At 44.0% G+C, this 27780-nt stretch overlaps 4 protein-coding genes and 1 long non-coding RNA gene across 16 annotated transcripts; 3 read left to right on the forward strand and 2 right to left on the reverse strand.

The window, feature by feature from the left end:
- Window positions 1-67: 67 nt before the first annotated feature.
- LOC115021652 (secretory phospholipase A2 receptor-like) lies at window positions 68-6452 on the forward strand. Of its 4 annotated transcripts, none has more exons than XM_029452217.1 (7): window positions 68-120; window positions 3687-3723; window positions 4149-4508; window positions 4888-5232; window positions 5318-5371; window positions 5474-5565; window positions 5983-6452. In XM_029452217.1, exons 2-7 carry the CDS (start codon window positions 3687-3689, stop codon window positions 6070-6072), a joined length of 978 nt encoding a protein of 325 aa, XP_029308077.1. In that variant the 5' UTR covers window positions 68-120; the 3' UTR covers window positions 6073-6452. The 4 variants fall into 4 exon arrangements, with proteins under 4 accessions (XP_029308077.1, XP_029308076.1, XP_029308075.1 ...); XM_029452216.1 differs by lacking the exon at window positions 68-120 and adding an exon at window positions 3492-3592; XM_029452215.1 differs by lacking the exons at window positions 68-120; window positions 3687-3723 and having other exon boundaries at window positions 3957-4508.
- Window positions 191-1018, reverse strand: LOC115020977 (keratin-associated protein 10-1-like). The gene has a single exon (XM_029451087.1). It carries the CDS (start codon window positions 1016-1018, stop codon window positions 191-193), a length of 828 nt encoding a protein of 275 aa, XP_029306947.1.
- Window positions 4294-9168, reverse strand: LOC115021653 (uncharacterized). Its single transcript, XR_003833751.1, has 4 exons — window positions 9006-9168; window positions 4980-5107; window positions 4677-4720; window positions 4294-4434 (listed from the first exon to the last, which is right to left on the reverse strand). It is a non-coding gene; the product is annotated as an uncharacterized LOC115021653 (long non-coding RNA).
- Window positions 8354-16971, forward strand: casp2 (caspase 2, apoptosis-related cysteine peptidase). Of its 9 annotated transcripts, none has more exons than XM_029452208.1 (14): window positions 8354-8488; window positions 8988-9177; window positions 10149-10319; window positions 10429-10503; window positions 10722-10898; window positions 11045-11114; window positions 11557-11651; window positions 11916-12098; window positions 12319-12447; window positions 12549-12639; window positions 13841-14041; window positions 14568-14677; window positions 15395-15577; window positions 15608-16971. In XM_029452208.1, exons 2-13 carry the CDS (start codon window positions 9028-9030, stop codon window positions 15527-15529), a joined length of 1587 nt encoding a protein of 528 aa, XP_029308068.1. In that variant the 5' UTR covers window positions 8354-8488; window positions 8988-9027; the 3' UTR covers window positions 15530-15577; window positions 15608-16971. The 9 variants fall into 9 exon arrangements, with proteins under 9 accessions (XP_029308068.1, XP_029308070.1, XP_029308067.1 ...); XM_029452210.1 differs by having other exon boundaries at window positions 15395-15569; XM_029452207.1 differs by having other exon boundaries at window positions 15395-15556; window positions 15587-16971.
- A 6810-nt stretch (window positions 16972-23781) lies between these two features.
- Window positions 23782-26644, forward strand: LOC115021532 (chloride channel protein 2-like). The gene is made up of 5 exons (XM_029452038.1): window positions 23782-23863; window positions 24567-24611; window positions 24715-24819; window positions 25365-25451; window positions 25700-26644. Exons 2-5 carry the CDS (start codon window positions 24573-24575, stop codon window positions 26120-26122), a joined length of 654 nt encoding a protein of 217 aa, XP_029307898.1. The 5' UTR covers window positions 23782-23863; window positions 24567-24572; the 3' UTR covers window positions 26123-26644.
- Window positions 26645-27780: the final 1136 nt, after the last annotated feature.

A 27780-nucleotide genomic window follows, 5' to 3' on the forward strand; every position in this document is an offset into this window, starting at 1 on the left:
GACGTGCAATAAAGTGAGCTTTATAAACAGCACTGCCACCTGCTGGACTGGAGTGCAGCAACAGCAACATGTGGCCCCAATGTGGTAACAACCCGAGAGCTGCAGGACTTTGACACTGAGGTGAGAGAGACGCGTACACGTCAGACTAAAAAACTACAGGAAGTGAGTTATTGTAGTTCAGCTTGTTTATCTACACGGTGAGCAGTGGGAGCTGCAGTAGTGGGAGCTGCAGCAGTGGGAGCTTGCATGCAGCAGTGGGAGCTGTGGGAGCTTGCAGCAGTGGGAGCTGCAGCAATGGGAGCTTGCATGCAGCAGTGGGAGCTGTGGGAGCTTGCAGCTGTGGGAGCTTGCAGCAGTGGGAGCTGCAGCAGTGGGAGCTTGCAGCAGTGGGAGCTGCAGCAGTGGGAGCTTGCAGCAGTGAGAGCTGCAGCAGTGGGAGCTTGCATGCAGCAGTGGGAGCTTGCAGCTGTGGGAGCTTGCAGCTGTGGGAGCTTGCAGCAGTGGGAGCTGCAGCAGTGGGAGCTTGCAGCAGTGGGAGCTGCAGCAGTGGGAGCTTGCAGCAGTGAGAGCTGCAGCAGTGGGAGCTGCAGCAGTGGGAGCTTGCAGCTGTGGGAGCTTGCAGCAGTGGGAGCTTGCAGCAGTGGGAGCTTGCAGCAGTGAGAGCTGCAGCAGTGGGAGCTGCAGCAGTGGGAGCTTGCAGCTGTGGGAGCTTGCAGCAGTGGGAGCTTGCAGCAGTGGGAGCTTGCAGCAGTGAGAGCTGCAGCAGTGGGAGCTGCAGCAGTGGGAGCTTGCAGCTGTGGGAGCTTGCAGCTGTGGGAGCTTGCAGCAGTGGGAGCTGCAGCAGTGGGAGCTTGCAGCAGTGGGAGCTTGCATGCAGCAGTGGGAGCTGTGGGAGCTTGCAGCTGTGGGAGCTTGCAGCAGTGGGAGCTGCAGCAGTGCATGCAGCAGTGGGAGCTGTGGGAGCTTGCAGCAGTGGGAGCTGCAGCAGCGGGCCAGAAATCTTTGAATACACAGCCATGTTACACACACTTTTAAATTCAGTGTGATTTGCACTTCTCGAGGATATAATCTGCGATGCCTGAGAATTAAATAATGAATAAATTGCAGGAACTTCTAACATGTATAGGCATGTAATTAAATATAGTCTTTAAAATGAGCCTCGGAGGTAATAATGCAATCATGTCCTTTTCTTTTTTTTAACTGAGTCACAGAGATCTTCAACTTCACGGTTAAATCTCTCCTCGTTATAAGTTGTGGTGTTGCTGTATTGCACTGCATTATTTTTGAATAATGTAAATAATAAATATTACAAGCACTTAATAATACAAATGAGTTCAATACGACAACACCTGACTGTAAACTAAAGAATCAGAAACGTTCATACGGTTGAGTCTCAGGGGCCACAGGGCTGCATGTAGTTGTGGCCCCATGTTTCCTGTGTGTCGCTGTGTTGATTTCATAAAACTAAAATGTACTTTAGAATATGCACCATGTATGTATAGTATTAATATATTTATAAAGGGCTTCTTTAAGACGAGATCTGCTTAAAGGATTTTATATTTTAGTCATTATTGGTCTTAAATTGCATATTTTACGTACAGATAATAACATTAATATAGTTTTAACTGAATGATCGAGTTCTTCATGTGGTCTGTGCCTCAGCACATACAGTATATCTCAAAAGTGAGTACACCCTTTAGATTTTTGCAAATATTCTGTTATATCCTTTCAGGGGATAACATTATCCTACTGAAACTTTGATATAACTTAAAGTAGTCAGTGTGCTGCTTGAATAACAGTATAGATTTATTGTCCTTTGAAAATTACTCAGTACACAGCTGTTAATGTCTAAACAGCTGGCAACAAAAGTGAGTACACCCCATAGTGAACATGTCCTAATTGTGCCCAAAGTGTCAATATTTTGTGTGACCACCATTGTTATCTAGCACTGCTTTAACCCTCCTGGGCATGGAATTCACCAGAGCTGCACAGGTTGCTTCTGGAATCTTCTTCCACTCCTCCACGACGACATCACGGAGCGCACAGATGTTGGACACCTTGCACTCCTCCACCTTCCTCTTGAGGATGCCCCACATGTGCTCAATTGGGTTTAGGTCTGGAGACATACTTGGCCAGTCCATCACCTTAACCTTCAGCTTCTTCAGCAAGGCCGTTGTCATCTTGGAGGTGTGTTTAGGGTCATTATCATGTTGGAAAACTGCCCTACGGCCCAGTTTCCGAAGAGAGGGGATCATGCTCTGCTGCAGGATGTCACAGTATATATTGGAATTCATGTGTCCCTCAATGAAATGCAGCTCCCCAGTGCCGGCAGCACTCATGCAGCCCCAGACCATGATGCTGCCACCACCATGCTTGACTGTAGGCAAAACACATTTGTCTTGGTACTCCTCACCAGGGTGCCGCCACACACGCCGGACACCATCTGACCCAAACAGGTTTATTTTGGTCTCATCAGACCACAGGACATGGTTCCAGTAACTCATGTTCTTGGATTCATTGTCTTCAGCAAACTGTTTGCGGGCTTTCTTATGCATCGGTTTCAGAAGGGGCTTCTGTCTGGGGCGACGGCCATACAAACCGATTTGATGCAGTGTGCGGCGTATGGTCTGGGCACTGACAGGCTGACATCCCACTTCTGCAACCTCTGCAGCAATGCTGGAAGCACTCGCACGTCTATTTTTGGAAACCAACCTCTGGATATGACGCTGAGCACGTGGACTCAACTTCTTTGGTCGACCCTGGCGAGGCCTGTTCCGAGTGGAACCTGTCCTGGAAAACCGCTGTATGATCTTAGCCACTGTGCTGCAACTCATTTTCATGGTGTTGGCAATCTTCTTATAGCCAAGGCCATCTTTGTGAAGCGCAATAATCCTTTTTTTCAGCCGCTCAGAGAGTTCCTTGCCATGAGGTGCCATGTTGTCCAGCATTCAGAGAGAATTGTGCCCAAAACACCAAATTTAACAGCCCTGCTTATCATTTACACCTGAATCCTTGTAACACTAACGAGTCACATGACACCAGGGCGGGAAAACAACATCATTGGGCACAATTAGGACATGTTCACTATGGGGTGTACTCACTTTTGTTGCCAGCTGTTTAGACATTAACAGCTGTGTACTGAGTAATTTTCAAAGGACAATACATCTATACTGTTATTCAAGCAGCACACTGACTACTTTAAGTTATATCAAAGTTTCAGTAGGATAATGTTATCCCCTGAAAGGATATAACAGAATATTTGCAAAAATCTAAAGGGTGTACTCACTTTTGAGATATACTGTACATTAAGTGCAGGTGGAGTCATTCAGTATTCATCTTTAGTTTGCCCTTCAAACTGAATTTAATAAACTTTGCATTTGACCGGATTCTTCCTCGGCGTGTTTTACATGCAGAGGAAGAAACATTTGATTAGTGGATGTGACGCATGAATAATAGTTTCAATATCAAGAGCGAGTTATGTTTCCATGCATCCCACAAAGCCACATTTCCCTGAGGTGGCAGAGGAAGGACGGGTGTTCATAACGGAAACAAGAAAGAAACTTTCTTTCTTCTTCTCGTTTTTAATTTGAAGGTAAACAATGACATTTTTAAATGTTTAATATATTTCCTCACAATTGTTTGGAGTATAAGTAACTGACTCCTGTTGGTTCCTCTGCTTCTCACAGATGGATGTGATCCTACGTCTCATTCTGCTTCTGTCAGGTCAGTGTTTCTCCTTCTACTTTCTGTCAGTGCAAGTTTACATTCATCTGACGAACCAACGTGACTTAGAATAATGACAAGTTCACGCCACAGAGTTTCCATCAGCTGCAGCAAGTCTTTGGTGTTCTCGTCACCAGATGTGTCTTTCCTTTCATTGCTTGTATATCTTGCACTGAAAAGCAACATATCAATCAGTTGAACCTTTAGTTCAACTTCCTTTTACAATATAGCCGAGCAAAAAACTAAAACAAATCCTAGACACCATAAAACACAAAAAAGAAACGAGGCAATCAACATTTAAAGTAAGTGAATCAACCAAAACAAGAAGGACTGGAAGCGAGACAGTGAGCTGAGCTTCAGATTGTTCTGCATGTTGCATGATGTACACAATGAGAAGAAGTGTCTCCATCCCTTCTCTCCCGCAGGGCTGTGTTCTCTGTCTTCATGTCTTCTCCAGCCTCCGTTTCTCTTCCTGAAAACAAAGAAAACCTGGTACGAGGCTCAGAAGTTCTGCAGAGAGAAGTGTCTGGACCTGGCCACCATCGACGACATGGCAGAGATGGAAACACTCCTTGAATCTGTTCGGGACCAATACGATGACGCCGCGTGGATAGGACTTTGGAAAGGGACGAGGAAGACGTGGCACTGGTCTCTGGTGGACAAACATCACGAGGGGGGAGAAATCAAATACCCGATTTCGGGCACCAACAACTGTGGAAGTTATAAACAGAAGAAACTGCTGTCAGACCACTGTGCAGACCGTAAATATTCTATTTGCTTTGATGGTGAGTCATACCTGCACTCACACACACACACACACACACACACACACACACACACACACTGATGTTTAGCATGTTCACAGTCTTAGTTTAGCATAGTTTAGTTAAACATCTGCTAATTAGCATTGAACACAAAGCTCAGCTGAGGGGATGCCAAGTTAAATTGTTTACCTGCTGATGAGTTTAAGGGGTCACTTGAGGAATTACAATTCTTCCTGTGGGGGACATGAATGTGTGAATCACATTTCATACCAAGACACCAAATCATTTCGCTCAAAACTACAGATGTGAACATCATTGAGGCGCTGACAGACAGACAGACAGACAGACAGACAGACAGACAGACAGATGAAAACGATAACACTGTGTTCATTTCTTTTAGGAAGTAAACGTGGAAGAGATCGGTACGTTCTTATTACAGAAGCTAAGATTTGGACCGTTGCTCGAGACTTCTGCAGAACACACCACACAGACCTGGCCAGCGTGAGGAATGATACAGAGTATCAGATGATCCAGGAAGTAGCCGGGGCCCGGCAGGTGTGGGTTGGCCTCTTCAAGGACATCTGGCGGTGGTCCGACCAGACGAACTCCTCGTTTAGATACTGGAAAGCAAGCCAAATCATTTATTCTGAACCTAACGGAAAGTGTGGCGTTCTGTTGGAGAAGGAATCTGGTCGATGGGGAGAACGGCCATGTGCACAAACACTCCCCTTCATCTGCACATGTGGTGAGCAAAGTTCTTCATTCAGATTCTTTCTTCTGTGTTTTGTTTAAATTTCAGCTCATAATCTCAATAATTTGTGATTCTGCAGAGCTGATGTTTATTATCTCCATGTTGAATATCACCCAGCAAATTCCTACCCGTGGTAAAATTCAAGAAAAGGGAATAGAAGATGAACGGCTCAGTTCACGTCTGTTTTGCACGGTCATGATGAATATAATGCAACATGTGTGTGTCACTGTGTCAGGCTCCAGCAGTGTGAAGTACTTCAAAGTGAGGATCAGCTCACAGGACTCTGTGAGAATGACTCCTGAAGAGCAAGAGGACATCTTGAAGCAGGTGAGTGGAAGATCCCATTTCAAGTGTAGCGATTACATCCAGATTCAAGCCACATGTAGCGCGTCACAAGATCACAAATCTGATTGTAATCCGTCTCCGTTTTCCTGAGCAAAATGCAAATACGCACCACTCCAGTCCATCGGGTGGTGGGAACGCATGAATAACTATTGCACTTAAGTAAAAATACCAGGATGTCCTGCTGCACCTGGTTGTGTTTTAACAGTGTGCATACGTGCCGGCTATTCTTACCCACAATCCTCTGCGCTGCTGAAGAGATCGACTCGTGCACATGAAATAGGGACACAGTAGAGATCTTGTTTTTGTTTTAAACTATATTTCTGTTGGATATTTTCTTGAAAAATAAATCTTATAGTAAGCTTTGCTTTTAATTTGTTAATTGTGTCTTCTGTTCCTCAGATCAAGCAGCGGCTGAGGGAGAGGGGTGTGGAAGTCTTCACACTACAATGGACAACTCTGCCAGTTCTACAAACTACAAGGAACAACTAATTAATAATATTAGAAGTGGTTGTCTGCAATGTGACAGATGTCTAAAATAAGTGGTCATTTTCTTGATGCATTTGTTGCTATATTTAACACATTTAAGCATGTTTTATCAGGACCATGGGCCCTCACATACTAACACATTATTATCATTATGTAGCAGTTATTTAGATTAGTTTCGTATATTTATATGCAGTTAATCAAACATTATCTTTATATAATTTTATCCTGCAAACCTCCAGGTCCTAAAAGTGAAGGCGTGCAGAAGTGCATTAAACCTGCCTTCTCTCTAATATCCAGCAGGGGGCGACTCTTCTCATAAAAAGAAGTCAGGTTATAAACTACAGGAGGAGAATGACCCTCATAAATATTTTGTTAGTATGTTTATGGTCTCAATTGCTGGTTTCAAGTCAAAATTGTGATTCCTAATAAAGATTTAAAACAGTAAACAGTTTAACTTGTTGCTGCTTTTGAGCCACAACTAGTTTATTCTTTACAGTAAAACAAATAATTGTTTGACAAATTTGCCCTTCAAACGGATTGTGTGGAGTTCGCATGTTCACCACAAGAGGGCGACACAACTCCTTTGCAATCGATCCTGAATCCATCTGCAGATGTTATTGATATATATCTTCATATTTCTCTCTCACACACACACACACACACACACACACACACACACACACACACACACACACACAAAAAAGATGCTTTAGGAACAGTTTCAATTTAGTTTGTGTTGTTCTTCAGCGGTGCATTTCGCCCAAAAACATGCAGGTAATCCAATTAAAACAAACTCATTTCCACATAGTGAACCCGGGGCCAGCCAGATGTAATTATTCTGCTAAATCGTAAATAGATTTAACTGAAAAATGAAAGTTCTTCATGTGGTCTGTGCAGTGTTTCTGTGCCTGAGCACATACAGAATCATTCAGTATTCATCTTTAGTTTGCCCTTCAAACTGAATTTAGTAAAGTTTGCATTTGACCGGAAACATTTGATTAGTGGATGTGACGCATGAATAATAGTTTCTAATTCAAGAGCGAGTTATGTTTACATCCATCTCACTTGCACCTAAGGAGGGATCCTCTCTCAGGACGTGCAATAGATGCCGTGTGTTAAGAATGAACAACATAGTAAAAACACAACATAGACAATTCATGCGACATAAATGATGTAATCATATAATAAAAAGATGGATCAGGAGGAAGTCAAAATAAGCTTCCTGGTGCCTCCAAAAAAAAAAAAAGCTTATTCAATCTTAATCCGAACACCCTAACCCTAAACCGGTCACGTAAATGTAAAGTGTAAAGGTAAAGTATTTCACTGTATGAGGAAAAGGCTTTAAGTATCTCAAAGTAAATGTACTTAGTTACTTTCCATCACTGCTATGATTGGAAATACTCTTTAGTTTAAAAGAGTCTCACGTGTCTCTAAGATGGCTGCAGTACCGAGACAGCGGTAAATACTTATTATTAAACTACTTTACAATACTGTATATTAATATTGATGAACAATATTTGAGGCAATGGATATAACTTAGAGTTAGGAAGATAACCAAACTCTTATACTTAAACTCTTATAACCAATAACAAGATGACACTTTCAATGTGAAATGTTTTTCTTTTTTGTTAAATGTTAAACATTACAGAAAATGTAAACACGTTTTAAAGAATGAATAGCAGAATGGTCTCTATGAGGGTTATATTATTATTACTGATGCTTTAAGTTAGATCAAATGTTATTCTGTTGGGTAATTCAATCTGTAGCAATGTAACAAACAATATATCTGTGAAATAGTTTAATTAAAAGTACAAGAAATCTCTTAAATAGAAGTATAAAATAGCATAGATACTGTAGTATTTTTAAAGTAAAATAGCAAGATACTTTCAAACACTGTTAAATAGATATCTCAATTAAATGCTGTTTTGTTTTTTTATTATTCTGAGCTATTATCATGCATATGATAATACTTGGAAATCTGGTTACTTGGAATCCCATTCCCTTCATTCTTTTCAGCCAATAACAGCCCATCCTCTTCGAGATAAACGACTATTAGTTAACTGTTTGTGCCTATCTCCAGAGAGCTCCTTATCAATTGGCTACTTATTGACAGAAAACCAGATTCAAATTCAAAATGCCCTAGGAAGCCTCCCCTCCTATAGTAGTTTCAAAGTAGGAGGATAACGCTCTGTGAGAACCCAGGTGATTGGAGACTTGAAACGCCAATCAAAATGTATCCTGCTCTCATTGGTCCAAATCCAAAAACAACGTAGTAGTCCCGCCCCTACGCAGTGCAGCGCGGATCCCCCGCTGGTCTGTGGAGTAGTGAGGAAGTGATGGTGACCATCTGCGTGAAAGAGTGTTAAACACGTCGACAGTCTCCCTCACGGTTTTATATTCTGTTGCAGAAGCAGGAAAGGTAAGAAGCAGGTTTGAAAAGGAATTACATTTCGCTCGGTTTAAAGCACGAAAAAAGGGGCAGTCCGAAGTGAGCTAGCTAGCTAGTTAGCATTGGTTACTAGCCATCAACGTTTAACTATACATATAATTTAACTACGTTAAAGTATCTTGCATCGTGACGTTTAGGTGATACAACAATATAAAGCTGTACTTTTAGCTAGTTATTGTCTTGCACTAATTAGTTAGCTGTACCTTTTTATAATGCTACACACCTGCATTGATCAGCTAGCATTAGTGGTTTTCTTTTTAAAAGGCTTTAAACGCTAATCATTGCACGTGAGTGATAATAACTGCACGAGGATCCGCTAACGGTTGTTTAATGTGTAACTATATAGCGACATGTCCGATTGAGAGGCCATGTGAAGAGGTGAAGCTATCTGAATCAATCAAAGACCGCCGTTAGGAGGTGTTTCCTGTCACTTCGTCCACTGGTGAAACTTCCGTTTTGTTGTTGATAGTCTCGTGCGTGTTGTCACCTGGCCTGTGCGCAGCAGCAGCATGTTGGAGTGTGGCATGCTGGAGCAGGACCGACGGGCTCTGCGGAGACGCTCTGCGGTGCTGTGCAAAGACCTGGTGGTGGACGAGCTGCTCATTCAGTCCTTACAGGCAGAAAACATCCTGACGGAGAGCATGGCAGAGACTATTATGGTATGTGAACCTCACACGTGCGTCTCATTTAGGATCCTTTAGGTAATAATAAGCAGTCTGACTGTCAACACATGTTCACCAGGTGAAGTTATGTACAATAAGAGCTGGTTTGAGCCGGTTGTACTTTGATACACTGAGTATTTACTATAATGCTATATTTTATTTGTTATGTGTTCATAATGTTCTGCCATTGTTTTTTTTTATGGATTTCTTTTGCACTTTTTACTTTTCACCAAAACAAATTGTAAAACCGCAAGCACGTTTCATTATAATATAATCATTAAGCTCAGCAAATAGCCTTATCCATCCATCCATCGTCTACCGCTTATCCGGGGTCGCCCCCGGAGATAAATGCACCAGGCACCACTGGGTCACCTGTAACTTACACCTTCACCTCGAATGTGTTTCACTTTGAAATTGCTGTCAATCGGTTGTTGCTTGAATTTGCAGTCCCTCAGGCCATCTTCAAGATAACAATCATGTTGATCTTGAAGATGGCCTGAGGGACGAGATCTACTGCTAGTGATCAGCACCTCACTACGACCCTCGTGTGTGTGTGTGTGTGTGTGTGTGTGTGTGTGTGTGTGTGTGTGTGTGTTACTTTTCTAGTATTGTATAATAGGTTGTGGCTTTCCGGGCAGAAACTTTGGTAAAGTTTTGACCCAAGATCATAAAAAGGAAGGTTTATTTATTGTCATTTTTATAAAAGTACCTGGATACTTTTACTTCTTTAAGCCCTTTAAACATATTTTAAATTAAACAAAATCACTCGTTGGCCGAAGTGCGTACCGTTCATGTCCACACTAAGGACGTAACTCTAGATGAGAGGTCACAAGTAGACATGGTTTCATTTGTACGGGTCACCAGGTAATAGTTATGAAGCAGAATGTTAAGGGTGGGGAAATGGAGTAGAATAGATTAACACTTTGCACGTGATGTTTAGTTTTCTGGTCTGATCTCCTCTACTCCAGGCTGAGCAAACATCTCATAAACGAAGCTGGCGCTTACTCCTCCTCCTACCAAAGCGGGGGCCAAGAGCCTTCAGCAGCTTCTGCTCAGCTCTGCAAGAAACTGATCAGCAGCACCTGCAAGACCTGCTCTTACGATCGCCAGAAAAAGATGGCAAAGAGACGGCTGTAGAGGTGAGTGAGCACTTCATCATACACGCACGGCACAAAGCTCCTACACACTGATCCTGTATACATAATGATTCTTACTTAGTGCAGTTTTTACACTGTTTTCTGCTCGCAGATTATTCAGCCTGAGGAAGAGCCAGAGGGAAATGCAGGGCGAGTCCTCAAGTCGACGACAGAAAGGAAGAGAGAGGTGAGAAGGATGCTTATAATCCCTCAACCAGGATGACTGCAGTCATTTGTTACTGTTGACATTTTTGCAAGATTTAGACGGAACAAAAGCTAATGCCCGAGAACTTCGTATTGAATCTTTTAATGAGGTTTCACAGTCGTCAGCTATAAATGATCGCAGTTCAAAGAAAGTTACAGATCTCTGATAACAGCATGCTCCAGTTAAATGGTCTTTGGCAGACGTCCTCAGTAGACAGAGAAGAAGAGAATGAGGTGAGCAGCACCTCGTCAGGCCCAGTCCAAGCCTCAGATAGCAGCCTGCGCTCAGAGTCACCATTCAGAGGACTGTCCCCAGTCAGGGAGGAAGACAGGAAGACAGAGAGACAGATGACGAAGAAGAGAGATGAGCAGATGGATGTGAGAATCACAAACCAATCTTATGTCAGACAACAAGCTGCGGTCACCTCATAGTTAACTGCAGAATCATTCATGATCAGTCTTCTGTTTGTGTTGAGCAGCTCAGGCTTTCTGGTTCATAATCTGTGCATGATTTTGAATTCCAGAGGTTTGGGGACTCTTCTCTTCCATTTCCCACCCAAGAAGAAGTTGCTGCCAAGAGGGCAAGGACACGCGGTGAGTGAGTCCTGCATGCAGGTTGAAATAGGTTTCTCTGTGTCTAGTGTTGTTGTCAATATTTGTCTGTTTCCGTGGAGACACGGGGTGGTGTCTGTAGAAATGGCTTTATCTGTTGTCGAGTTTAAATAGACAGAGAATTGAACTCACCTCAACGCACACACATTTTGTAGCCAGCAGCTTGAGAGACTTCAGTGTGTGTGAACTGTTCATTATATAATGTTATAACTGAGACGTGTAGGAGTGTGTTTGCTGCAGCGCTCAGCTGTCTGTACCTGCAGGGGACACGCCCCAGCTGTGACTCATTCACAGCATTGTAGTGCAAAGTTTGTTGTTGCATAATAACTTCTGGCTGCAGCAAACAATGGTGTGAACACTTCATCAGCATCCACAAGGTGTCCTGTAACAAGCAGAGTTTAACTGTGTGCTCCTCTGTGTGCAGCGGAGACCATGGAGTTCAGTCTGGACGCAGATAGTCCCATCAGCACTCCTGTGCTCCCGTGCACTGCAGACTTCTACCTCTCTCACTGCCAGCAGGTAAAATACTTCTCTACACCAGGTCAGCTCAACAGGGTTGCAGTTTGTTTGTTGTTGAGACATACTTCAGTCACCTGTCTGCATACGAGCCAGCGCTGGAGGCAGAAGTGCATAACATGTATTGATTGTTAGTTGTAATAACTAGTAAAGGTAATTATAGTATTTAATGTATACAAGCAAGGTGTTAACGTTATTTTGGATTAATTCATCCCTTCTTGCCCTTTCCATTTCTTCAACGTGCTTTTTTTGTTTCTCTCTCTTCAGTCTTACAGAGTTAATTCATCCCCTCGTGGTTTTGTTTTGGTGATCAGTAACGTGACCTTTGATCCTTGTGCTGCGCCTGACCTTGACCCTAGGAAGGGAGGAGAGGTGGATGACGAGGTCCTCAGGAAGGTCTTCACAGAGCTGGACTACGTGGTTACAGTCCACAGAGACCTCACTGCTCAGGTAACACACACACACACACACACACACACACACACACACACACCACACACCACACACCACACACACACACACAGAGCAAGCTCAATAAGCATTTACAACATGAGTAAGCATGTTATAGATTTAACATTCAAAGATCTATGTAACAGCCTGGTGGCCTTACCAACCTGTTCAGTATTTCCTACCTGTTTTAACCCTTCCTGGTTCTTTATTCTCTGTGCAGGGCATGAGGATGTGCATTGAGAACTTTTGCCGTCGGCCGGACCACCGGACGATGGACAGCTGCGTGGTGTGTCTGCTCTCCCACGGAGTGGAAGGAGCGATATATGGTACAGACGGACAGCTCCTGCAGGTTTGTTTGGTATTTTCCTTATTGTATGTAGACAACGTCATTCAAGGGTAAAGATGCAGCCCGTTTTCAGACGTGTAACTTTGTCACTTGTTTAATTTCAGCTGGACTGGGTGTTTGAGTCCTTTGACAATGCGCACTGTCCGCTGCTACAGAACAAACCCAAGATGTTTTTCATCCAGGCCTGCAGAGGAGGTAAGGCTCCTGATCGGATTCTGTATGCTCCTCTATCATCATGACAGAAATACAATGTCATTAGAAAAACATATATATCTAACCGTATAAAGTAGGGATGATCAATTCATCACAATTGTTATCAAGTACGCAATATGGACTAGTGCAATATTCAAATCGCAGGAGGTGCAATATTTAGTAAAGAAAAAATCTCTATATATTTTATATATATTTTTATATATATATATATATATTCGATAACAATTCAGATTAATTTATCACCCCTCCTATATATCTATATACATATTGGTAACATCTATTTTACAAAGAATACTGTCCAGGCCTCTGAGGTGATGTGTGATTGTGAAGAGACACATAAGAGATCAAGATACACAAATATCTGCAGATAAATTAAAGCCGTACAACGTTTGTTAAGACGATCTGTGTTCAATCGGTTGGATCCCTGAAACATAATAAGACCTTTTACCGTAAGAGAAAAGACAGATGCCAGCCTGTCCCACATGTCCAGATGTTGTCTTCTGTCACCTTCCTGCGACAGGCGTCTGGCTGACAGCTGTGTGCCGTGGATTGTGTCATAATATGTCATAGATGTAGACACGAAAAAACCATATTACAATAGTGCAATAATTGTCCATTGACGTGTAATTATTAATCTGATTTAACCAGGCTCTAATTAGTCTGTCTCTGTGATGGAGGTTATGGTCTGATTATATGTCTGATGACACCCCTGACAGATCCTCAGACCCCTCAGGAGCAATCCTAATTACCGTCACACAGTTCCCCGCTCCGCCACAGAGCCACTGTTGCCTGGGCAAACAGCTGAAGTGAAAAGTAATAATGATAATTGTGTTCAGGGTTTCTTTGGTTATGAAAATACTGTACTGTAAGATTACCTTTCAGAAACAGTTCAAAGAAACATAATGCTTACGTCATACCAAAGTACCTCAGAGCTGCAGAAAGTGTGTTGACGAGCTTGACACCAAAGAGCTTTGTCTTAGCTCAGAAGTAACACGTTATGTTTTAGACAGAGCTGTAGTCAAGAGCCCTGATGTGGGGGTGTCCAGACTGAGACCAAACACCAAACACTGCAGTAGGCACGACGGAGACGAGTCAAAGTCAAAACACCAAAACTTATTGTGGCAAGAAATGTCAAATATAAACTGACACGTGTGAGCTAAATTGAAACTTTCTTGTCCTCCAGAGGAGATGGACTGTGGAGTGGAGCAGATCGACGGGCCCCCGAGGACCTGCTCCCCGAGCTGTGAACAGCGGGACGCTGGGAGGGAAGGACAGGGGGACGCAAACTCCAGACAGAGAGAGGACATGGGGAGGCCCCGGATTAAACTGCCCCAGAGGTCCGACATGATCTGTGGCTTTGCATCTCTCAAAGGTCAGAGGACTTGTAAGTCTGGAGAACACTTTGGTCGGTTGAGATTTCAGGAGCAGCCTTGTCTCCTGGTGGTGCGTGCAGTCTGCACAGGAACTGCAACAAAGCCTATATTGCAGGATATTGGTGCTTTTTAAATTGCCTCACATGATCATGTTGATGTCACATGAGGCAACAACCTTTAATATGACACAAGGAAGAAGAATATCTGGCTCTGCTGCATCGATACTTTTAAAAATAAATCTATTTTATGAGTCTGGTGAAGGAGTGCAATGCTAAATCGTTCTTTTAAGAACAAAGGTGACGTGTTAGAATTGTATTTGTTGATAAATTATCCCTTGAGCTTCATCCATGTTGGTCTGCGTGAGCTTCGACCACTTGTCCACGACAGATATCCAAGTTTTGGATGTTGTTTCGATTGTTTTCTGTCTCGTAGTTTCTGTTTCCAGTCGTGTAAATACCAGACGCCCCGTTAGCTCTGCGTCCCTGCATCTCGTCTCGATGTATTAAGCGTTTATTGTTTGATCTCTTCATCCTCCAGGCACAGCAGCCATGCGCAACACCAAGAGAGGATCCTGGTTTATCCAGGAACTTAACAGAACACTGCGCCTCCACGCCAAAGACACACACCTTGCAGACATCATGGTGCAGGTGAACATAAGTGTCCTGTACCCACTATTAGCATTCACAGTGTACAATATCAAGAGCTCGTTGTACTTTTAAAAAGGAAATGGTCATTTAATTCATGAGGTGCATTTTTTTCTCATTTTTCCCTGTAGTGTTTTTCATGTATTATTGTGTAATGTATGTAATAATGTATTATTTAGTTTTTTTATTAGTTTTTATGCTTATTTTGTGAGCTTCTTGTCATTTAAAAAACAATTCTAAATTATGTTAATATTAGCTTAGACTTTTATTTTATTATTGTTTGTGTGTGTGTGTGTGTGTGTGTGTGTGTGTGTGTGTGTGTGTGTATACATATAATGTGTGTGTATATATATATATATATATATATATGTATATGTATTATATATAAATATATATGTATTATATATAAATATATATGTATTATATATATGTGTGTGTGTGTGTGTCTGTGTATATAAATATGTAAATGACATCACTTTACAGCCTTTAAAACCAGGGAAAGACGACACTTAATGTTTAACGATATCTAGTCTCACATCCCGATATCGACATATTGCCTCGGCCCAGCCTGAGGCTCCTCCCCCCCCTCCTGTCACTTTTATTTGTTTATTGTCTGGATGTTATGCAGTCTAAAAAACACAACATGCTTTGTTGCTTGGTGATCGTCTTTAGGACATTACTGTAATCCTCACGTCTTGTTTTTCTCCCGTCCGTCTGCAGGTCAACGGGCGCATCAAGGAGCGCGAGGGTTACGCTCCTGGCACCGCCCACCATCGCTGCAAAGAGATGTCAGAGTTCACCAGCTCATTATGCAAAGACCTCTACCTTTTCCCCAAGTACCAGCCCCAGTATTGACATGCAAATATGCACATACACAGATTAACACACACACACACACACACACACACACACACACACACACACACACACACACACACACACACACACACACACGTTCCTTGCATTGAAGCCTCAACAGTTCATTCCGCTCCAATTGCTGCCGCACACTCACACATTCCTCCGTTGCAGCTTCACCTCCAAACATTCATTCATGTGTTCTGTGTAAGACACAAACACACACGTGCATAAACACACACACATCTTGGAGAGGAGGAAGGAGCCAGCTTATGTTAATCTACATGTACTCGGAAATGGACGACGTGTTGCTGCACAACTAACTCCTGTGTCTGTGTGTCTGCGTCTACGCCAGTTAGAGGGTTTAGTTAATAACCCTTTCTAGTCAAAGACAGAATCTATTTAGTTTTCTTACTGCACAGCTACTTTAAGGTTTCACTCTTTTTAAAATGTATTTTCTACACAGATCTATTTTTGTTGCTTTATTTTGTATGAAAATGTTTTTATACGGATTTTTAAGCCCATTCGCTCCATCTGTATATAATGTTTGTTCCACATTGTGACCACTTGTTTTCAGTACAGCGTCAGGCAGGGAGGGGGCAGCACAGCTGAGACGAACGCATTTCATCGTCTCTCTTTCCTCAATGTTTTTCATATTAGCAGTTAAAAATGACAGACAGCTTTTATTTCAGGTATAAGAGGCGACCGTGATGATTAAACTGTAAACTGCAGCAGATTTTAAACCTTAAAGTTTTCCTCATGAAGAGGAAGAAACCTACAGGGCAGCTTCAAAACAAGACGTTATGTTCCTCATTTATTCTTTTTGTTTCTAGATGTTCAATCAGGAAAGTTTTTAATTATATATTCCATAAAGGGCACCCACTTTCTGCACGACCCATCAGCTGTGTTACTGCAGATCAGTCCCCGTCAGGGTGGTGGTGCTACCAGCAGTGTGAACTCTGACCTTTACGCTAACTGACTTGTAAATAGTGTTGTTCCTTCTGTGGGGGCTGCACATTGAGTTGTATTGTACTGTATGTGATACAGTAAGGATGTATGTCTTCCATAAACAATATGCAGTTTTCTACAGCAGCCTGTGAGGAGGATTTATGACCGTGGAGCTTTCATAGTATATTGTACCCCCCCACTCCCCAAAAAACAGAAATCCATTCCTGCAGCTCAGTGAGCATCGATGTTTCCCAGAAAAGCCCTGATTAGACGAAGTGTGTTTTTGTTCCAACAGTGTTGTAGTGACGTAAACAGTATTGATTGTTAACCATCTGTAAAGCTGTGTGAGGAGCTTCAGCTCACCCTAATGTCTCCTGCAGCGCGAGACGTTCTGAAGGCTGAAGGGGCCCGGAGAGGTTGTGTTTCTGTCAACACCAACGACTGCCAAATGTTCAATACAATAAACAGGCCAATGATTTTTAAACAAAAACAAACTGTTGTTGTTTCTTCCAGCTGCCCGTGATTACGACTGCGTCAAACGGTGAATCCTGCACCGTTTGAGCGTACTCTCCCGTGCATGCTCCACTTTACTTGAGCCTCCTTGTTGCTGTGTTTGTGTGTGTTGTTCCCAGCCTACAGCCTGTCCTCTGCTCTCAGGTATAGTATAACTGGCTCCTCACTATTCCGCTGCGCTCAGGTCTCAGTGCTGTGACTGGGACGCATGTATCTCTCATACTGCCCTCCGCCCAGTGATAATGTTCTGAGTGTATCAGATAGAGGCCCAGCCAGCTGTCCACAGTCATTCTCTCTTGACACACACACACACACACACACACACACACCGACGGTCAAAGTAACACATTTCTCTCTGGCCTCCGGTGTAGCTGTGAGATTAGGCTGTTATGCGCTGGCGTGTGGACCACAAAGCAGGGCGGGGTTAAGGGGGATCTGTGCGTGTCTGTGCCTTTGTGGTTGTCATAATGGCCGCCTGAGAGGAGGAACCAGAGAGTTTAGATTAACTTGTCTGAGTGGGAAGTCGTCTCTTCTCCGGGGTGCTGAGCAGTGGCACTTTTCCCTTGATGGCCTTTGACTTTTCAGCTTTTAGCGACTGCTGTGCAGCACGCGCGTGGAGCCGCCTCAGGAAGTCGACTGATGAAGTGACTAAGATGTCGTTGGTCGATCAGTCTGATAGCTTGATACGTGATTACTAAATGAATCGATAGCTGCAGCCCTGATTGACTAACGTTATGTTTATTCACGCTGAATGCACATCTCTGGTGCTTCTTTGTGGAGGATCTGTCCATTAAATCCACTTCAAGAGTTTCACATGTGCTCGGAGCTCCTTCCTGTATGAGCTGTAGATATCTGACATGTGGAGAGGTTAAGCAATACAGAGATCACTTTACCGAGCTCTGCATTGGGTCCAGCAAGCATTTTGGGGTGTGTGTTTTACTGTGGGAGGGCGCATTAGGGGTGATTTCCCCCCCCCCCCCCAAGGAGGACAGCTATAGCATGTGAGTGTTATGGGGATTGCCTTGCATCATTGGCTGATTAGTCGTGAGCTGTCACACGGGTGTCGTGTGCACCTTCCTGCTCACGTTGCAGGGGCAGCCCTATGGGGGGGTGCCCTTCCAACCCCCACCAACCCCGTCCAAACAAGTGCAGTCCATCCAAACACACACACACACACACCTAAGGGCCGTCTGGTAGGGAGGGTGCTGCTAAGGGCAACAAGTTGTGTGTGCGCGTGTGTGTGTGTGTGTGTGTGTGTTATTAGGTGTCTGCAGTTCTAATAAAGGACAGCGCTCCGTCCTTCACTGCCTCATCAGATGGCTTTGCTCTGCTGTGTCCGCCTCTCTGGTTTCTGTCCGTGTGTCCGTGTGTGTGTGTGTGTGTGTGTGTGTGTGTGTGTGTGTGTGTGTCAGCTCTGCAGTGGAGCTGGATGGCTCGCAGCCTCTGGATCATCTGGAGAAGTGCGCCTACGGGAAGGACGCCACCTTTCTCTACGTATCGAGTGTGTTTGAGAATGAGTTTATAGGAGAGTGAGACACTTTAGAAGATGTTTGTGTGTTTCCTTGACCTGGTGTAAAGTGTGTGTGTGTGTTTGTGTTTAAAGATATATATATATAAGAGCGAGTGTGTCATTGGAAATGCTGGGGTGTCCAGCGAGGTTATTTTTGGATCAGTGACAGCGTGTCAATGGCTGCAGATGCGTCGCAAGGGAAGGCTCTGAGATACCAACAGACTCTGGTAGGTCTTTACCAAATCTTCCTTTTCCTGCCGGTCTGTCTGCTGTCTTTTAAAATGTCTTTTCCTGCCCCCCCACCTGCTTCCCCCTCATCTCTCCATCTACCCACCTGTCACTTTTCCAACCATCCTTCACTGATCCGCTCTCTTTCCCTAATGATTTCACCTTCTACCTTTCCAGTACTTTTCTTCCACACTACATCCTGGTCGTTTGTCTTCGTCTGCATGCTGCGTCCTCGCTGTCGTGCAGCAGCAGAGCTCTGTGTTCATGCTTCTCTACTACATTGTGTAAACTTCTCCTAATGCTCCTCGTCTCAACTATCTTCCTCCTCCCTTCTCTTTACTTTTCAAACAAGATTTCTGCAACTTTAATGTCAAGTTTATCTGTACACCCCTGAAACACATTAACGGTCTCCGCTGGCGTCACATCGCCCAAACACTGAGTGAAGGCGATAAATGGAGTCATCCCTGCAAAAATTAAATCTCTTGCTATTTGTTTCTGTGCAATACCCAGATTATATCCTCGTGTACGTTTGTTCTCGGTGACCCCGTCGACCTGCACGCCTCCTCGAGCTGCAGCCTTGTACAGTCATTGCTGTTTTTCATGTGTTGGTGGATATAAATACCGATATACAGGAAACCTGAGCAGACAGGTTAGATGTTCGCGTTGAAATGAAGTCATGTCACATCTGTTTAAATGCTCATCCAGGACGATGGTCGTTCCTCTCACAAGCATCATGTCTGCCGTTGACTCGCACCTGCTCTCTGGACATAAATGACATCAGATTGTTTTCTTCCAGCATTTTTGATTTGAAGCATTGCGATGACGCGTTCAGGGCATTTTCTGTGACTTATAAGACGAGAGAATGACGGACACATGAGCAAACGGGGGTCGCAGCAGCTGAGGTGTTTATACATGTGTCGGAGGAGGAGCAAGCGTCACTGTTGTCTCTTTCCCTTCCTCGTCTCTGAGACGATGGACGGTTGCCCAAAACAAAGCTCTTAATTCCCTCTTGGAGCCGCTCGTGGGCCCACAGGTCAGATATAAATAAGAAGTCTCAATTAATCACACACGGCTTAATGTTGAACTGAGAAGTCTCACGTCTCAGGTGTGAAAGCTGCGTGTGGGACAAGAGGAAACGAGAGAGTGTGTGTAGAGCTGTTAATGGATCCTCCTAATACCGTTTGTTATTGATCCGCAGGAGGATGTGGCTGAGGTTATCTTCAGGTTGATGCGTTAGCTGGAGAAATCTCCACAGATGCACACGGAGGCTTCGACGTTGCAACGGACGTCTGTGAGATTCGTGTTCTCAGAATGCGTTGAGGGTAAAACTGGACGACAGGGGGTTAAACAGGGCTGCACAGTCACCTGTGGTTTTGGAAATTAAGAAATGAAATAAGAATTCTAAGTAAAGAAATGTATTTAAATCCAAATGATGATTAGTTTATTATTGGAAACCTTTTGTTTGCGTTGTTGGTGTCAGCTGACCTGCTGTGCACGGACTGCAAAGCAGGCGACACTGTTAATGATTGCAGTCAGTTAACTTGAAGTCAGAACACATGAAAGGTCTAACCTCACACGAGGAGCAACATGTCGGTCGTGGAGTTTACTCGACCTTCTAGCGTTGACTCAACACGTCCTCCCGTAATTCGTACCTAACTGAACAGTTCTTTCCAGGAAACTTCCTGGAAATGGAAACTTGGACGTCTTTTGATCTGCGAAGCACCAAATGATTCGCTCGCTTGGTTTGTAAAGTTGTCTTAATTACTTCCAAGTCACACAGCTGTTGTTGACCCCTGACCTTAACGAAGAGGAAGCCCCTTCTGTTGACTTGTGCCACACACACACACACACACACACACACACTCCAGCATGGAGCGCAGTCTGCCACACCTGGCAAATGTGTGGCAGACTGGAATGACCAGGATGTAGACGATTAAGCCATTAAACTTCATCTGATACCGCGGTCGCTTGATGAGTCTGTATTAAGTACAGAGGTGGCTGTAATGTAGCTGATGAAGTATTCGGCGTTACAGGATAAAACGCAACGTTAATGTTGCGAAACGTTGTCCATAAGGTGTCATTGTTTGTGTGTAAAGGTCGAAGCCCTCCATCTGTCTGTACAGCAGGTCTCCTGGGAGAGATGAGTAGAGCGAGAGACAAACAGCGTGAGAGAAGTGTGTCGGTGAACATTGGGTCACACTGTGGCTAAATTTATCCACGAGTAAGGTTTCACCTCAGGGGCGGGGGTTGGACGGGTGGGGACGAGGGGTGGTGAGAGGGAAAGTTTCAGGGGGCGGGGGGGGGGGGGGGGGGAGCGAGGGAGAAAGGTGAAAGGCTGCACACGAGAGTTCAATCGTAGGTGAGGCGGGAAGGAAGGTACAGGAAAGTCTTGTCGGGGCAAATAATAAAGTATGAATTAGAAACTGATAATAATGGAGGTGACACGGCAGACATGTTGTCATGTCATCGCAGGAGAAGCTCAGATTAATAACGTCTCATCTTTAAATGTTTCGCATTTAGCTTTTCATATTCAAGGTCTAAAAAAGTGTTAAATTGTAGGAAGGAAGGCGTTAAGTTTAGTGTTGATGTGTATCCCATCATGCATCAGGAAAACATGCTGCGCAGGATGAGGCCACAATCTTCTATCTCGATACAACATGATTTATAGTAATTTAATTAATAATATAAATGAAATAACCAGATTATAAAGCATATTTTAAATAAAAAGCACTGAGGCCCCCCCCCCCCCCCATGTTTCCACTGACCACATGCACACAGTCATCAGATGAGAACATACGTTTCATTTCATCCCGTTTGTTATAATAATCTCATTGATGTAAAAACAGATTCTCGGGTTGAGTTCGTTTGAGCTGGTTGTTCCCAAGCGAGACGACGTAATTGTGTTTCATGATATCTCTGTAATGACTTATAATTTGACTTGTTGTTGAAATAAAACTTTTTTCAAGCCGACAGCAGCGGCGCACACATTCAGGGCCGGCCGTGGCTGCAGGTGATAAAGTATCCCATGTTATAAATATAACAAACGGTCGACTGAAGTCCCTGAACTCACCAGATAAATGCAGACAGGAAGCCGGCAGCACTCTGGTCCCCAAAGAGCCAGAACTAAGAGAGAGAGTGTGTGTGTTGTGTGTGTGTGTGTGTGTGTGTGTGTGTGTGTGTGTGTGTGTGTGACCCATTTTAGATCTAAATAAAGGTGAAGAATATTTCTCTAACAGCAGGACGATGTTACTGCTGACACCGGCCTATCCTAAATAAATCAGTATCACGCTTTATATTTGCTCATAAACGTTTTTCATGTGGCACAAACGTACAGATTGGACTCGAGGACGAGCGGCTCTTCTGGTGTTTTAAAGGTCAAGGTCACTGTGACCTCAAGAAACACAAGAATACAAGTGACAAACGATGTGCTGTCATCTTTCACAGTGAAATATATTGTACATCTTGAGCTCTTTAATAAGCCGGGTTGAGCTTCACTGCCAGCAACACGTTTGACTTCAGTTGAGCACGTTGAAGGCCGTACAGTGTCGTCCACCCCGTCCCACACGTTGTTAAAATGCTGACGGTCTCCACTCCGTCAGCAGGTATTATGCTCACACCTTAAGATCGTGTCCGGCCCGGTATCAGTTATGATCGGGCTGCAGGAATCTGCTGGATCGACCGCCCGACGGAGAATCTAACCCTCCGTATTAAGAGCTGATGACAATTTAGTGTGTGTGTGTGTGTGTGTGTGTGTGTGTGTGTGTGTGTGTGTGTGTGTGTGTGTGTGCGCTCCTTACTGTATGAAGGCAGGTAGTCTGCGTCCGTCACGCTGCCACAGGTAAGGGCAGATGTAAGTAGAGTATATTACAGACGCAGCAGCAGCAGCAGCAGCAGGACGTCCGGAGAGATGAGGGAGCGGATCAACACGTGTGAAACTGTTCTCAATATCGATCAATTTCTGGTAAGATTAGTTTTGTGATTCTGTTGGAACGTTTGTACGGCGACTGATTCATCGTGCGTTACATCAGAGGAGGAAGAAGGGGGCGGCATGATGTTCATAATACTTTGGACTTAAAGTTTTTCTCATCAAACGTTTGAACTTTGTTCAATTTAATTTAATAATTTACGAAACCACATCCTGTAACGTGTAATAACAATGAAAGCTGAACGTTAAAGGACTTTATTTCATATTTATCGTGATTACGATATTACTTGCGATAAATAAAGAAAACAACGTAAATAATTTTATTTTCTTGAACAGAATAATAAAGTTTTCTCCTGTGAGTCAGATGATCCCAGCGAGTAGCATCGCCGTCTTTCACGCCGCGTTTATCACGTAAGTTGACGTTGTTAGACGATAAATAACGTACATTATGCAGCTCTTATTTTGACATTTCATGTTGTGAAATAATTGATTGCAGGTAAATCTTTAGAGGCAGAAGGACCTCCGCAGTCGTAACACGTTTTACCGTTGGGTTGTTTTTCTCGTTGGGCCTCGCCGACACGCCGTAATTAGAACATGACAGCTTGAACAGTGTTTGGACGAGCCGTGGAAATGTTATTGTGCTGCTTAATTAGTGTTTGCATATGGAGACATGCGCTTGTGGAGTGTGTGTGTGCGTGTGTGCGTGTGTTGGAGGGAGAGTTTGTGTGTGTGGGGGGGAGGGGTAATCTCCTGATCTATCTGTCAGTGAGCGGGTCAGATTTTATCATTAACCTTGTGCTACGGGACAGGACTATATTGTTGTAAGGCCTCACACACACAAAACACACACACACACACACACACACACTGGCTCACACAAAACACACACATGAACATTAATTTCACACGCTCATAAACACACACAAAAACAAACTTAGCACCCACACAAACACACGCAGATGTATATTTATGAATATGCAACGCTGACTCTCATGAGAGACGCAGGAATGTGTTATTATTTCTTTTTAAATCTTACCATGTGAAGCACTGAAGGGCTGCATGTATGTATGAAATGTGATTTTATATATATATATATAAAGTTGAATTAAATTTTGCCATTTCCTCAGACAAGAGCAAGCTGCCATCTGTCAGGAGGGCCCTTGAGAGACTCTTCTCCTCCACGTCTTTGTCGGGCCAGACTGAAACTCAGGTAACATCAACCTCACATGCTCATCATTTTTGACCCCTAAAGCTTGAAGGAGCATTTCTGCTGTCGAGTTGGCAGCGGCAGCTCAGAAGGGGCCATCAGTCCAACATGGCATCTCGAGGCAACATCGCTAATCTGACGGCAGGAGCACGACACGATGCATACATGAAGGTTCTGACATGATGTATACATGAAGGTTCTGACACGATGCATACATGAAAGAGCTGACACGATGCATACATGAAGGTTCTGACATGATGCATACATGAAGGTTCTGACACGATGCATACATGAAAGAGCTGACACGATGCATACATGAAGGTTCTGACATGATGCATACATGAAGGTTCTGACACGATGCATACATGAAAGAGCTGACACGATGCATACATGAAGGTTCTGACATGATGTATACATGAAGGTTCTGACATGATGTATACATGAAGGTTCTGACACGATGCATACATGAAAGAGCTGACACGATGCATACATGAAGGTTCTGACATGATGCATACATGAAGGTTCTGACACGATGCATACATGAAAGAGCTGACACGATGCATACATGAAGGTTCTGACACGATGCATACATGAAGGTTCTGACACGATGCATACATGAAGGTTCTGACACAATTCATACATGAAGGTTCTGATACGATGCATACATGAAGGTAAATAAACACGGTGTCTTTTGCTCTTTCCTCAGGAGACCATGCATCCGACGCTGATGGACACCATGTCCCCAGAGGAGGTACTGAACCTTATCAGCTTCCACGCAGCCAACAATGACACCAATAATTATAAACTCTGTATGTTCTGAGTCCTTCTCTCTACCTTGTGATTGGCTGATGCAGATTAAAGCGTGGGAAGAGGAAGAGCTGGATAAACCAATCGACATGGAGCAGATACGTATCGACCCCTCCCCGTTTCAGCTGGTGGAGAGGACTTCTCTGCACAAGGTAAAGTCACCTGGCTGACGTGACGTCACGTGCAAAGATCATTTAAATACACTGATTATGCAACTAGAAGTCGTGGGCCATGACCCTTCCATATTTCAAAGCAGCGGATTTAAAAACATATTTTTATTCTTGTCTGATTACTTCTTTGTTCTGTTTGTATTATTCTGCTATAACTTTCTTCTTTTTTCTACAGTTCAAGGGTTAAATAAAGTCTTCTGTGGCTCCAGAGGAAGCTTTCAGGGTTTAGAAATAACACATAAAGAAAAGGGAAATGGATCTAGTGGTTTTGGAACCTGTATAAAGTCCCCGTACTTATGGAAGTGCAATGCTGTGTGGAAGTGCTGTTTTCTGTCCATTCGACCACAAAGCTTTGAATCCTGACTCTTGAATTGCTCGCTGTGACTCATTGTATATTTCTCCATATATTCCGTCTTTGCGGGACACATTGTTTACGAGGAACAGTGCAGCCATGCAGGCAGAACACTGTCACACTACAATACATGGAACACTGACTGCATCATGTCCTCCTGTCTCTCGTTACACAGACCCACACTCTGTTCTCCCTGCTGGGCCTCAGTCATGCTTATGTCACCAGTATTGGAAAGCTGGTGGGTGTCGTGGCTCTGAAAGAGGTAAAGTCACTTCTTGTTTTTCTTTATCTGCATGTTTTCGTCACCTCTCCTGCTGTGATGCTGTGATGCTGTGATGCGGCATGACAGCGAGCTGTGATGATCTCATGTTGTTTCTGTCGCAGGGTGCATCATGTGTTACGCTTTGATTCATGCAGTTATTAGATTAACCCCTCCCCCCCCTCAACTCATCTCGCCGCCCTGGGCGCACGTGTTCCTGCATTCAACACGTTTCTTCTCTCTTCTAACAGTTACAGAAAGCTATAGAGGGCTCAACGCGCAGCGGGGTGAGGCTTCGTCCCCCTCTGGCCAGCTTCAGAGACGCCAGCAGGAAAGCCAAGAAGCATCCCTCGTCCTCCCCTTCCTCCCCCACTCGGGACAGAGAGTTGTGGGGGGAGGGGAGCAGGAGGGACGGGGAGCTGGTGAGGAAGGAGTCCAAGGAGGATTTCCGAGGGACGGCGTCGTCTTCCAGGGGAGCTCCCGGGTGTGACGCTGCTCCCTCCTCCCCCGGCAGCGACGGGAGCACCGGAGGAGCTGACGGTGCTTCACAGGAGCCGGCGTCACCTTCGACCTCCTCCCCTCCTGCCTCCCCTGTGTCACCCTCCAGCCCTGTCCTCACCCTCTCCTCCCTGCAGGAGGACAGGGAGAGCGAGGAGTCGGATGAGCCCATATAGACTGGCTTTCAAAGAAAATACTTTTTACTTCCTGCTCTCTGGGTGGAGGAGTCGGGCTCACCTGCAGCCCACACACACATTCAGCTCTCAGCGAGCAGGACAAGCACACGAAGCTCCTGGAACTTATAGTGCAGGATTCTTTTTTCTACTCAGTCTCACTTTTTCACTCTCAGAATCTCAGGTGCCTTCCTGTGTTTTGAACTGCAGATGGACAAATATTCAATGTACATCCATATCTTGGGAATGTTGAATGTAGCTCATCATATATCAACATGTCTGTTAATTTCATTAAGTATATTTGATCAGAAGATTAACTGACAGCAATGTATTGTATTATAATGAAATAACATGAAGACTTAATTCATTTGACGAGATGTCAAAGAGATCATGCATTTTAAAGTTTACTGATTGAGGTTCATTTTAAATTATAACTTAGATTTATCAGATATTTGCTGTACGGTAAATACTCAAATCATTATTACCAGTCTGTAATTTTTAAAGATAATAAATATTAAAATTGTTTACTAGCTTATTTGAATATTCTACCACAATAAAAATGATGATTAGAAGAAAAAACTACAGTAATTTGAAGTCGGCATGCAACACGATGACGTTTAGCAGGTTCACCTCTACTTTAACATGTCAGCATGCTAACATGCTAACACGTGCTGATTACAGTAGCACAACAGCTGAGGCTGATGGGAATGTGAGTTCTGCAAGTAGCTGCGTGCAGACCGACCCAAAGGTAAAAATCCACCAAAGCATTAAAGTGGCCAATCAAGTACTTGCAAGCACCCATCCCTGGTAGATGACTTTGTAACATGAACGCTGTATTTCTCCTGTTTAGCTAGCAGTCATTTAGATAAAAAGATTAGCATCTTATAAGCCTTCAAATTCACTCATCTGTTAGTATTTCAGCTGTTTTAAGTCAGAACGCCCTCTTAGTCGCAAACAACAACATTTTTAACCTTATGGTGTCTCTATATTAAAAGTCAGAAGAACACCAAACGTGTTACAATTCATCCTGAAGGGGTCAGTGGACGTGTGCACCAAAGGTCACGGCAATCCATTCAATACATGTTGAGATATTTCAGCGGAGGACCGACGCACCGACAGCGCGGGTGGAAAACTCACAAGCGAAACAGGCTTGAAAAGAGAATTTCTCTGAGCATAGAAAACATATTTGTGCTGTCAAGGTCAACAGTGTGATTCAGTCTCTGCTTGAACACATAAGCAGCTATTGCTCACTGAGGAGGCGTGCATGTTGTGGTTAATATCTCCTGGCATTAAATCCCTGATAAGGACGGGAGAGGGTGTGTTCGGAGCAGGATTACGCTGCTGATTGCCGTTTTGTGTGACGAGCACCGACGAGCTGACCAGAAACACCATCTGCCACCAAATGTGGGTTAAAAAAAGAAGCATCACATGTGTTGGGGCTCTAGAGAGAAAGAGGTGAACGTGTGAGAATCTAATTATTCACACTCTGGTAAAGATATCCACACAAAATGCCATTTGTCGGTTTGTTTATTTGCTCTTTCTCCACCAGAGGAAAAGAAGAGGAGACAGGTAAAGGCTCTGGAGGGGGTGTAGGAGGTTCTGTCGTGCAGGAAAAAGGAAGAGAAACAGAGTTGTGACAGAAGAGGAGAGAGAGAGAGAGA

Source organism: Cottoperca gobio, chromosome 16, assembly GCF_900634415.1.
Source record: "Cottoperca gobio chromosome 16, fCotGob3.1, whole genome shotgun sequence".
In the NCBI taxonomy this organism is placed as follows: Eukaryota; Metazoa; Chordata; class Actinopteri; order Perciformes; family Bovichtidae; genus Cottoperca; species Cottoperca gobio.